Below are 13,604 nucleotides of genomic sequence, written 5' to 3' on the forward strand. Positions count from 1 at the left end.
ATCCACGTTTCCCCCCTCCCTCTATTACATTCTATCATAATATCCTGTTACTCTCTGCCTAGCTATTACAATCATTAAGTATTTTATTTTTTCTGTATTTATTTGTCTTTCTATTCCAGTAGAATATAAGGGCCATGAGGACATTTTCTGCATTGTATCACTAGTGCATAATAGTGCCAAGCATGTAGTAGGTGCTCAATAAATATCTGCTAAATAAACACATGAATAAATAAATGTATACTTCTGTTTGACTTTTACAATTTGCAGTCATGTTTTATATATTTTAGAAATAATAGTAATTTTTAAATTCACTGGCTTTTAAGGTTACAAACATATTAAAAACAACAACAACAAATAAACATGTGGGCCCCATCAAAGTTGCCAAGAAACCACACAATCTGATTGGGTATAGTGGACTAGCACCAGGCGTGCAGGCCAGTGACATTAGCATGACATATTTTCACAGAAGTAGGGAGCCCTCCTTATGCACTGTGCCTGCAGTAATACAATCATGCCTCCCAATAACCTGAAAGTAGCAAATTTTCAATATTTTTTCAGAACATAAAGATGTTCTCTGATAGCATTTTTTTTTTTTTGTGCAAGCCAATTTTTTTTTTAATTTATTTATTTACTTATTTATGGCTGTGTGGGTCTTCGTTTCTGTGCGAGGGCTTTCTCTAGTTGTGGCAAGTGGGGGCCACTCTTCATCGCAGCGCGCAGGCCTCTCACTATCACGGCCTGTCTTGTTGCGGAGCACAGGCTCCAGACGCGCAGGCTCAGTAGTTGTGGCTCACGGGCCCAGTTGCTCCGTGGCATGTGCGATCTTCCCAGACCAGGGCTCGAACCCGTGTCCCCTGCATTGGCAGGCAGATTCTCAACCACTGCGCCACCAGGGAAGCCCTCTGATAGCTTTTATGGCAAATAAAAAAAACTATTACCACAATCTGTCCCCTAACTACCATTTTGACCATCACAGAAAAGCAGATTTCTGACTAATTTTACTTGCATAAGCATGTAACAAAACTGCTTCCCACAAAATCTTTGTAGAGTGCTATGCTCCAAGAAGTGTGCCATAATTATCCTGCAACTCCTGCATTGTTCCTGGTATTCTGGCCACATACCCCCAGGAGATGTGTACTTGATATGAGAAGTACAAAAATATGTAGTTATTGGTTCTTTCTATATGAAAAAATCCTCTCTCTCTCTCTCTATATATATATATATTTTACATCTTTATTGGAGTATAATTACTTTACAATGGTTAAATATATTTTTTTAAATAAAGGAGATTTGCTTTCTCAAAAAGTAAATATTTATAAATGGCCATTATAAATAAACTTCTCTTTTATTTTAAACACCCATTTTCAAGAACACTATAAAACAAATATTTAATTCTCTTTTCAAGGCAGGAAGTAAAAACAGAAATAAGTAAACTACCCTCCAGGATATCTCGACTGAACCCAGCTCACCCATAAAATCTATTGTTCCAGTTGGTTATATTCATCAACATATAGATCTGTATACTACAAGTTTATGTTAGGATGCGGGAATGCCACATGGGAGTGTGTTAGATAGGTTAAAAACTGGACAAGGTGGCTTTCACCTCAGATATAATGTTATTATATTAACATTCATATATTAGTCAAAGGAAGGTAAGAACATGCTTACTCATAGCAGCTTTTCCAAAAAAATTGCTTATCGCATTCCCTTTCCCTGGTGGCTTGTTGCCTACCGAAGATGCCTAAAAGCATAGAAAAACAAAACACACATGATTTTTTTTTCTAATGTTTAGGCTGCTCTTCAAGTAGCAGTCAAAAAATCTCTTCAATAGAAGAGCACACTCTCATGATCATACAGTCTCTATATTATTATGCCAAAACGTGTAGGCACTAGATATAAGAACAAATCCAGACCAGATAGTATTTGGTGTTAATCGCCAAAGCTTAGTTTTCCCTGGTTTTTATAAAATTATTATTCATGAATATGGCTAAACTTATTTAGAGTACATTTAAAAACTACTTAGTTTGACAGAATTAAAACACATCAGAGGCAACATGGTACAAAATGGGGAAAAACCTCCAAAACGTTACATTTGTAATCATCCTAAGTGGAATGCTAAATGCTGATTCCACCACGTAATAGCAATATGACATCCAAATTACTTAACAAGATAATGATAATGTCTCCCTCACAGAAGCGATAAGAGGATTTAAGCAAAGACCAAACTATTGGCACTCAGTAGGAGTCCTATAATTGTCAGTGCTTTCCCTCTCCCTCTCCTCTCCTTTCCCAAAGTGGAAGCTTTAAAATGACAATAATGGTAATAATAATAATGGCAATAATTATGCTTTTCTAGATTATTTTTAATAGTATGAGACTTTTCTTAAGTCAACGCACTTAAGTTAGTTGAGATGACTGAACAATAAAAAACTAAGGAAAGGGATGAAAGAAAAAAACAAGAAAAATTCATTAAATAGAATGAGAATGTTAAATACACTGGCAAAGCCCAAAATATAGATGTTCCCAAATAACATACTGCTAATATACAATTCTTTGCATTATTTCAACTGGGTCTCACAATAAGCTTATGATGTGTACAGGGCAGGCATTACATTTTACAGGAGAATCTGAGGCTTGGTGAGAAGCATTATCAAAAGAAAAAGGACTACTTCAGGTGAGAGTATCAAGAACTAAAGGATTTACAATAAAGCAGAAAAAACAGAACTAAATATCAGAACCTTAAATAATTAAACTACTACCACTGGAATTATTAAATGCTTTTCTAGTTACCCATTCTGAGCTGTAAAAGCATATTTTTAAAGAAGACTTACATTCGTTACTTCTTTAGCCTCTGTTTTGGTTTCCTTGTTGGCATCTTGGGTTTTAGAAGCAGCTTTAGAAGCAAACATGCCCATGATGCCTTTGGGCTGCTGGGAACTCTGTTTGGGGATAGGTGGGCCATGACCATTGGTGGTCAACTCATTACTAGCTTGTGGCTCAGGTGATACCGGAAGATCTGACTGCTCAAACTTTTCAAAAGATGAGGATTCAGCAGGAGCTCTAGGGACGGCAGCTGCACACTGGATGGCACTAAACCTGAGGACAGAAATGTTACATTAAATTAATTGATGTCAACATCAAACCTTATTTTTAAACTCTTGTTTCTTCCCCACAATACTTTCTAACCCTAATACTATAAAATTAGAAAATTTTAGAACTAGAATGGATTTTAGAAATTAGTTTGTGCAACAAGTACTGGAGAGGAGTGAGTGAATTATACATCTCGTTAGTAATAAAACTAAGATTGGAAGGTGTCTTCTACCAAGCCATATGGGTATTCTTGCTTTTTTGATAAAAGCATCCTAATTCAAAATAGTAAGAATACACCAAACAATAATAAAACATTAGTAATTTCACCATCTTTGGTAAACCAAATGGTTATCTCTTGTTTTTAAAGACCTTCAACATATAGGGCTAGCAATACCATAAATACTGACTGAATCAAAATTAAGAGCTTTAAATATTAACAAATTTCCTGGCAACTCTCCTGGCCAGAATGGATCATGCTTTAAAACATGGAATAAGCTGGGAACAGAGCCACTGGCTTCTATAACCTGTGGTCCTTTAAAGTCACTTATTTAATAATTTATAATAATCCCAACTAATAGCACCAGACAAGTATGCCCATAGCTAAGTGAAGAAATTTGGAACAATTTGCATGACGTATTAAAGGGAACATTCATCTCTTCTTCTCTAATGATCGTAGATGCGCCTGTTTCACAAAAATCCATGATGTAATGTCCTACATTGTGAATGGGTAACTGATCCAGCCTTGTCAAACAGTTGTACTTAAAGCAAAGTTTTCCAACGTTTCCTAACAAAGAAGAATATTTTATTTCCCTCAGTCTTTTGCTTATTGAGGGTAGGTAAGAGCTCCTTGAAGGTAAGTATATTATTCACCTTTTGTATTTCAGGCACCCAGTACAAGACCTGGCACAGGGAAATACAGGTTGAAAGAAAGATTATTTAAGTCACTGAAAGTGAGGCTTCTGGCTTCTCTCCTTTCTTTAGTGTATCATCTCAACTTGGGGTGGGAGAAGATGGAGGTTAAGAAACTATGTGGTGATAGCAATTATCTTACAGATCAACCAGGCACAACTCTGAGATTAACTGGCCTAAAATAAAAAATCCCTGATAATATCACTTAATTTCTGAAGTAACTTTAGGCTGAACAGCCCTGAGCTAGAGTCCACAGCTCCAAAAACCTTCCACTGATTTATTACAGTCCACATAGAAAACTCCACATTAACACAAATATTTTGTGCATCAGAGTTAAGAACAGACGGAAATCATTTCCTTTCACTCACCACTCTTCCTCTCTGGCCCTGCAGTGCTTCCATGTACAGGGAAACAGAGCAATGTTTTATTTCATTGTCAACATCTAAAGTTGGCCCCGAGACAACTCTTTCTCCATTTGGTCTACATTCCACACCTTAGGGTCAGGACCAGGAATTGGCAATGAGGAAGAGACCAGGTTAGGCTGGGAACATGTCCGAAGAGAGAAGAATCTGCTCAATCTAAAATTTCAACTTTCTTCCTGTCACAACACTTCTTAAAACATATGAAACAATGTGTCAGATCTCAGTTGGCCCATGATTCTCAGGACCAAATACAAACTTCTTTACTGGAGATAAATTCCTCACATTTCTACTGAGGATACTTTAAATATTTAAGTAAAGTTTCATTAAAGTGCTTCCTACTATCACATTTGTACTTGTCATGTTTATTTTAGCGGTCCCTATGCAAATTTCATTGTGGACTTTTGAGTCACTTTTATTCTTGTTTGCTTACTTACTAGATACAACAGAATTGATTTTTAGAGTTTGACATACCACTAGATTTTAATACAGATTATTTTTGAAATCTAATAATACAACTTACATAAACATATCTGGGTGTTAATGTTTTCTTATAATCCTTCCCTAAAAGACACCAGACATAAATTACTCTTTAGCTGTATATTCATTATTTATCTAATAAATATTTGTGTGTCTATCATACTCAAGGTTTTGAGCTGAAGGAAAAAAAAGAACCAATGTCTACCATTAATTCACTCAACAATTATTTACTTTATGCTTACCATTTGCCAGGCACCATTTTGGGTATACAGTGGTTAACAAAATAGACATGATCCCTATGCTCATGGAACTTACAGAAATTATTTTTGGCAATCCTATACCTATTTCTCCTCAAGGACCCAACTTTATCAGTTATCCCATCCCCCCCCGAGTATCTTCAACCATTTCTTCTTCTTATAGCTCTTTCCTAATAATATAAGTTCAAGGTATTCTCAACTTTAAAAATGTATAGGGCTTCCCTGGTGGCGCAGTGGTTGGGAGTCCGCCTGCCGATGCAGGGGACACGGGTTCGTGCCCTGGTCCGGGAGGATCCCACACGCCACGGAGCGGCTGGGTCCGTGAGCCATGGCCGCTGAGCCTGTGCGTCCGGAGACTGTGCTCCACAACGGGAGAGGCCACAACAGTTAGAGGCCCGCGTACCGCAAAAAATAAATAAATAAATAAAAATGTATATATATCCTCCCTGAGCCTCAATTCCTCTGTAGCAGGTTACCTCTCTTTTTCCTCCATCTTCCCGTCAAATTTCCTGGAAAGTTGTCCCTATCTGCTATCTTCCTTATATCCCGATCTACCCAGTTGACCAGAAGCTGGTTGCTCCACTGAAACTGCTGTTACCAAGGCCATCACTTTGCAGTTCCTGTTTTACTCAGCTTCTCAGCAAGGTTTGATATTGTCAACCAGTCCCTCCTTCTTGAAACTCTCTTCTTAGTTTTTAGAACTCCAGACACTCTCATGATTTTCCTCTTATTTCTGGCTGCTCCCTCTTAGGTCCCTCTTTTCTGCCCACCCCTTAAAAAACAGCTGTCACTTAAATAGTGCTTACTGTGTGCCAAGCACTGTTCTAAGTGCTTTACATATATTAATTCATTTAAACCTCTACAACCCTGAGGCTGATACTAATTTTATTAGTTTCATTTCACTGATGAGGAAACTCAAGCAGAGAGGTTAAATAATTTGCCCAAGAGGTTACACTGCTAGTAACTGTGCCTAGAGTTTAATAACTTTCTGCCCTTCTTTCAGTCTATGCATTCTCTCTGCATGACTGTATCTACTGCTGTAGCCCAATTAATTATCTATTTTCTCTGATTCCAAAATCTCTCTCTTTACCCTCAGATTTCTCTCCTTAGCTCTAGACTCCCCTATCTATTGCAAAGGACACCTCCACTTGGACTCCCCACAGGGTACTAAAACTCAACATGTCCAAAGCCAATTCATCATTTTTCCCTTCTCCCAAAGCCTGCTCCTCCTCATATGTTCCTCTTCTTAGTGATGGTACCATTATCCATCCAGCAATTCAAGCCAGAAACACGGCCATCATCCTTAACACCATGAACCCCGCCCCCATCCCCACCATACACACTCTCCTGGTCCCTAACCACTACTACACCATCCAGGTTTTGATGGTATGGCCCTTTAACCTCTGTACCTCTCCATTTCCAACACCACTACTATGCTTCAGGTAACTATCATCTCCACCTTGAATCACTGCAACAGTTCTCCTTCCTGATGGCCTTGCCTTCAGATTATTCCCTTCAGATCCATTTTCACCATCATAGAGTGATATTTTTATGATGCAATTCTCATCATTTCAATCATCTGCTTCAAAATCTTCAGTGGCTCCCCTGTGCCCTTGGAATAAAGCCTCAACTCTTTATCCTAGTAGTCAAGCATAGAGTCTGATTCCTTGCATCATTATTTTCTGCCTCTCACTCTAATTTCCACAGTAGTAGAAAACTACTGTGGTTCTGCACAAGCACCACGTGTTCTCTCAGCCTTGTCCTTACTCTCCCATTTCCCTCTGACTGGCTACTTCTACTAGGCCTTCAGGCCTCAACTTCAATGCCGTACCCTTCAAGAAGCCACCTCTGTCTTGACTCCTCACTCTACCCCAACCAAAAAGGGGGGATGAGTGTCCCCCAATATCCTCCCACACTCTTATTCATATTGTAGCACTGTCACACTATACTGTAATTGCCTCCCATAGGATCATCAAGCAGGTAATGGACCATATTCACTCTATAGTATGTGGCATGTCACACATACTCATCAGATCTTTGTTGAATTAATTCAAATTATTCTGCTTAGTACCTATCAAAGTAGTAGGTGTTCACTATATGTCTGGGGATCTGGCCTGAACCTTCCATACAAAGTAGGCGTTTGACCAAAGCTCAAAAGAGTTTAAGTAACTTGTCCAAAGCTCCTGGGCCATGAGCAACAAAGCCAAAAATCAAGCCCATGATCATCAATTTCCAAAACCCATGTGCATTATAGTCCACCTCCTCCCTGTGCTGTGAAAGATACAAAAGATGAACAAGATCTGATCCTGGCTGTGGAAGATCAACTGATTTTGGATGGAAGGTAGAGGAATATTAAATTAGGAATAGTTTTTTGAAGGATAACATTTGAACTGGCTCTTGACAGATGGGTAGGATTTAGACAAGCAGAGACTGGGGTAAAGGAGTAATGAGGGGGCCCAACAAACAACATTTCTGGTAGTAGTGACAGGATAAATACATGAGAAATAGATTTATGGGGAGTCTACTGAGGTTTTCAGTATGGGTTGTAGCTGCTATTTTTCACCTTATGATGCACTAATAAAACCAGGCATGTGTCTTACTGCAAGATAAATGGGGTTTTACTAGACTTGGCGTTCACTCTTAAGAGGCAGCCACTGTGTAAACATCTTACAAAATCAATTCGTAAAGAAGCCCACAAGAAACATTAAGGAGCTCACTTGCTGCAGTTCTGCAAGTTGCTTTTAAGGATGTCATAGTCGGTATTGAACAGAGGCCCACTGTCCTTTAGCATGGCTTTCTGGATGCTGTACACATGTACACTGGCAGTCACAGCTAGCTTGGACTTCACTGCTACAAGTCAACAGGAAAAGCAGTCTGTTAATACACAAACTTCATAGCATGTGGGGAGTTTAACAAGAAACCCTTCTGCATTAAAACCATTTGTAATCTGTGGTGGTCCAAAAAGCTCTAAAAGGCCAAACAGTATTATATACAGTATGATATCAACTCTTCTGTCTGTGACAAGGACATTATGAAAGGTAGGTGGTGGTGAGTCAGTTCTAAGTACAGTACTGTGAAGGCATCACTCATCCAGTGGACACTCAGTAAATATTAATGAATAATTGATGATACTATGATGTGGGTTTTTTTTCCCCCCAGTCAGGGAAGAATCTTATACTCTAGCATATAAACATAGCAACTGAGGAATAAGTAATTTCTGAGAAGTCTCGCTTATATAATTCAATTTTAGTTTACAAAAAGAAACTCTATATAACAAAAATACTACTAACCAGATGAGTCTGCAGAGGAAATACAGAAAAGAACATCACAAGAACAAATTTTAGGTTCCATGAAGGAAGGGACCATGCCTAACTTGTTCCAAGTCTCTAGTGCCTAGCACAGAGCTTGACACAGAGTAGATACTCACTATGTATCTACTGAATGAATAAATCTACCACTGTGGGAATTCAGAAAGAAAATATTGGACATTTCCACCATTTTAAATACCTCAAAGTTAATTTATAAGAAAACAACTCCACTGGTAGGCATCTTTATATACGAAGTACAACACTGCAGGTTTTGTCTTGAGACATAATCCAAGATCATGTGGCTGACTATTACAAAATTCCTTTGAATTGGGTATTAAAAAATAGAACAGTAGCATTAATAGTCTTGAAATGGGTAGACGAATTTAATTTAGAAGTTATACTAAGTTCTTCTGACTTCAGAAAAGCATTCTTTAATTTTCTTCCTAAAAAAACTGTTATGGAATACAACACAATATTTAGAGACCATTGTCTTTTGACAGTTGATGAGGTGTTCCATATGGTATTCATAATAGTTTTTTACATGTCTGTCATAGTTTTGAAATCCCATGATAAAAGTGCTTTATTAATGTCAGCAGCCATTGGCCTTAAAAATGGGAAATTAGTGTAGTATCATATTTTAACATGTTTCAGAAATTACTAATAAAAAGAATACATGGCTCTCCAGTAAAACAGCTAAATGTATATGAGATGTTAATGACACTGATGCCAGAAGAGAAAAAACTTGGGCTTCCCTGGTGGCGCAGTGGTTGAGAATCTGCCTGCCAATGCAGGGGACACAGGTTCGAGCCCTGGTCTGGGAAGATCCCACATGCCCCAGAGCAACTAGGCCCGTGAGCCACAACTACTGAGCCTGCGCGTCTGGAGCTTGTGCTCCACAACAAGAGAGGCTGCGACAGTGAGAGGCCCGCACACCGCGATGAAGAGTGGCCCCCGCTCGCCGCAACTAGAGAAAGCCCACACACAGAAACTTAGACCTAACACAGCCAAAAATAAATAAATAAATTTATTTTTTTAAAAAAAGGAAAAATTTGCTAGATCGCTATAATACTTACCTTCCAATTTATCTTCTCTCACTACTGCAACCTTGTGGCACTGTAACAAAATAACACTTCATTGGTATTTAAAGTAGTACAACTTGCGATTTTAACGTTTCCTTGCCAAAAATTCATTTGCACTTGGATATGAAATCAGCAACATTAGGTACCCCTGAAAATGTATGTTACAGTTTAATAAAGTCAGACTCATTTTTAACTTGCTTACTTTGAAACTTCTCAATCAGGTTAAGGAAAGTGAGAGAGTGTAGATATCAGTACCAAAAACCCCCCCAAAACTCAAAAAAACACAGCAGCTCAAACTAGGAAAAGAGGAAAAAGAGGAAAAGAGGACTTTTTACTAAGTAATGTAATGAGAATTACTGTATAATCATATGGAACCAGATAAAAATTGGATCTCTCACACCATACAAAAAAAATAAATTCTAAATGGATCAGAGATCTAAATGTAAAGAATGAAACATATATATATATAGTACACACAGGAAGAAAATATGGGTGAATTCTTCTATAATCTAATATAACCTGAGAATGAGGAAGTTTCTTGACTATAATTCAAAATCCAGAAGTAACTGAAATAATCCATAAAAACTAAAAAATCATTTTTGGATGATGGAAAAAAAAACTTTAAGCAACATAAAAAGACAAATGGTAAAGTGGGAAAAATATCTGCAACTTACATCACAAAGGGTTAATATATAGTTTCTAAAATAGAGAAAATAAAGACTAACTATCCTTTTGAAAATCGGCAAGAGGTATGAAGAAACAGTTCACAGAGGAGAAATGCAGATGACCCTTGAAACAGGACCACATGTGCTGTGTAGAAACAGATGCTCTCCTACATTGCTGGTAGCAATGAAAAATGGAGAGGTATTTGGCAATACCCAACAAAGTTTATATATATCCTACTTCTAGGAACGTAATCTTAAAACACACTGGCAAAAACATACAAAACACATATACACTGAGCTATTCACTGCAGCACTATATGTAATAGCCAAAGACTGTAAATAACTCAAATAACTATCAATAAGGGACTGCTGAATAAACTAAGGTATCTCTATCAATGTAGGAGCATGTGGCTGTAATAAGGAAAGAGAAACATTTCTATAACTGCAACAGAGTGATGCTCGGGATAACCTAGAAACCTTAAACTGTTTTCAGTCATCATATGGTTAGTAAAATTGTTGGGTTTGCTTTTCTAAATCTCATATATTTGGCTAAAGCAAATAAATATTTATTTTAATGTTAGGAACAACCAAAATTCACAACATAAGAAAAAAGAACAATATAAAATCAAGTAAGTTTTTAAAAAATATAATTATAAATTTGAACTGGGAATTTGACGTGTCTTCATAATGCATTTTCTCTTAAAAAAAGCATTCTTAAAAATGTCATGTTCTGCAAAATTGTACAATAAAAATTACAGAGCTTATGAGAAAAAGAGCATTAGAAACTAATCACTCAAACCTATGTAATAGGAGCCCTAAAAACAATAATTGGTACCCTCAGGAGAAAATATCGCAGCCCAGACAGTTCACTGTGACTAAACGCTGCCTTAGGGGATATTAGAAATGCATTAAAACAACGCAGTGGAAATGCCAGTGCTAAAACAACGTAAACCAGAGTACAGCTATGGTTCAGGGGGATCCTATTAAAGGGGACACAGGAGTTGAGTTCAGCATCCATAATCCCAGAGCCTGGCTGGGGGCAAGCCTCTAGAGCTTTTTATCAGTTAAAGAAAAAGGGAAAACATAGCTAGTTGATGAGAGAAAGTTCTTCTTTATAGAAACATTCCAGCCAATAAATCCAGAAGGAATGACAGAATTAGAACATCACTATTTTGTAACTCCTAGTGAATTAATGATCTAGGCAATGATAAAAATCAATCTCAGCTAAAATCATTAGATGAAAAGCTAATGGGGGACCTAATAAAGAATGGATCAAGTAATAACCTCTAAAAGAATCAACCAAACATTTCGTTGAAATTTTCAAAAATTCTCTGGAAGACTCTCCAGGATGAGATTAGAAGGAGGCTTTTACTTTCTATGTATTATCAAGCATTTTTTACAATAATGATCGTTGGAAAAATAGAAATTATTCGTATGCTTAAAAACCCATACAAAGCCTATGTATCTTTTTTTCTTTCTAGAAACACTTAAATTGGGCTTCCCTGGTGGCACAGTGGTTGAGAGCCCGCCTGCCGATGCAGGGGACACGGGTTCATGCCCCGGTCCGGGAAGATCCCACATGCCGCGGAGCGGCTGGGCCCATGAGCCATGGCCACTGAGCCTGCGCGTCTGGAGCCTGTGCCCCGCAACGGGAGAGGCCACAACAGTGAGAGGCCCGTGTACCGCAAAAAAAAAAAAAAAAAAAAAAACTTAAAAAAGAAATGAGAAAGAATAAGAACAAAACCTGACATTATGCTTAACAATCTGCCTTTTCTTAGCCTGGCTCTCTTAAAAGAAAAAACCATGGATAAGCATCCACACTTGGTCAGTAATTAATTCTACAGGGTTCCACAGGGCAGGGCTCTAAAATTCTCACAACCACTTCAACCACAGGAACCCTACTCTTAATATATTTTATATTTTAGGATTCCAAGATTTCATTTGATAAAGCGTTCTGCTGCTTTAAAAAAAGGTGGGCAAAAAAAAAAAAAAAAGCTGGGCAGAATTTAAATGCCCTCTTAAACTTAGAAACAGAAGGCTTTGTACAAGCAAACCACAGCACAGAAGTTTTTAATTGATCATGGGTTACACATCTTTTTGAAAAATGGTCTCAAAAAAATGCACTGAGGAACACAATTTGAATGTACTTTCAAGGGTTCACCCAAGAATCCCTTGAACCCTAAAGACCATGCAAGAATCTGAAATTAAGAACCTCTATCATATGGGTTAGAATAAAAATCTACAACTTTATCTTAAAACATAAATTCTTAACCTTGGACCCTTGTTCAAAAGATCTGTGAACACTGAAAATTTCATGAATATGTCAACATATGCATTTTTCTTTCAGATTCTCAAGGAATCAGTGACCAAAAAAAGAATAGAAACCACTGCTTTCAAGGTACACAGTGATTCCCAGGTCAAGAATTGACTATGACTAAATGGAAGGCTTTGACTAAACTCAAGAAAGAGACAGAGGGAGCTGATTAACCCTGGAAACAAAAGAAGGCATCCAGATGCAAACTTTGGCAGAATCCATTCAAGGGCCATACAGGGAGAGGATTCTGGTCAGGTTTATTTCTGAGAGCAAATGAATCAGGTGTGCTTAATCTGGTTTCAGATACATAATGACATCTGATTCCATCTACACTTGCAAATATCTTAATTAACATCTGGCTGGCCAAACAGCTTACCAACAAGAACAGAATATGCTAGTCAGAGAATATAAGGATCTGATACCCCTAGCAGTTTTGCTTCTCCTTGTAAATTACTAAATCGCCATTCCAGTTTTGAATCTCACATGCTTGGGACTCTATTGATACAAGACAAATCCAGTCAGTATTTTGATAAATCTGGCTTCTGAATTTATGAACCTTAGGGAAAGTCAAAAGGGAAGAGGAAAACATTATCAGTGGATCCCTGAGAAGGAGTCTTGATCCTTGGGCTAAATTCTCTATGGGAGCAAAAGAACCTTCAGGTAAGAGGTTTGGGAAGTAAGAACAGAGGAGGTGTGCCTCAGTTTGGGGAAGGAAGCAAAAGAGGAGGAATTATCAAAGTTCCAAGGATCAGTCTAGTACGGGAGAAGGAATGGAGTTATCTCAGCAGAGTTTCTGGGACGAAAGCTCAGATTAAAATCAAGTTCACTTAAAAAAAAAAAATTGTACTTGCTGAACACCTGAGTTTGTGGCTTGACATTTGAACGGGCTGAAAATTAACCACCATTGTCTCCAATACACCTTCAAATGGAAGAAAGAGGAATAAGAGAAGCAGTTCCGAATGTCTTGTTGCCTAGGAAAATTGCACAATAATGATAGTCTCTGTATCACAGCCGAGATAGTAGCCAAACTTCTCAAGAGTTTTAGGTTTAGTCTAAAAATCCAAAATAATCACCATCTTCAAG

General features: G+C 37.8%; 1 protein-coding gene across 3 annotated transcripts in view; it reads right to left on the bottom strand.

Moving 5' to 3' along the window:
• Positions 1 to 13,604, bottom strand: part of POLD3 (DNA polymerase delta 3, accessory subunit) — a 48,578-nt gene that overhangs the window by 18,583 nt on the left and 16,391 nt on the right. For all 3 annotated transcript variants that reach the window (XR_002178683.3, XM_019946605.3, XM_004310553.4), the window contains exons 4-7: positions 9,537 to 9,576; positions 7,873 to 8,005; positions 2,832 to 3,096; positions 1,669 to 1,741 (exon numbers count right to left, since the gene is read on the bottom strand). Coding sequence is in view for 2 of the 3 variants with exons in the window: in XM_019946605.3 (XP_019802164.1) it covers positions 1,669 to 1,741; positions 2,832 to 3,096; positions 7,873 to 8,005; positions 9,537 to 9,576 (511 nt within the window). In the remaining variant the exon portion in view is untranslated. The remainder of the gene's footprint in view (positions 1 to 1,668; positions 1,742 to 2,831; positions 3,097 to 7,872; positions 8,006 to 9,536; positions 9,577 to 13,604) is intronic.

The sequence above is a fragment of the Tursiops truncatus genome, chromosome 8 (assembly GCF_011762595.2).
Source record: "Tursiops truncatus isolate mTurTru1 chromosome 8, mTurTru1.mat.Y, whole genome shotgun sequence".
NCBI classification, from domain to species: domain Eukaryota; kingdom Metazoa; phylum Chordata; class Mammalia; order Artiodactyla; family Delphinidae; genus Tursiops; species Tursiops truncatus.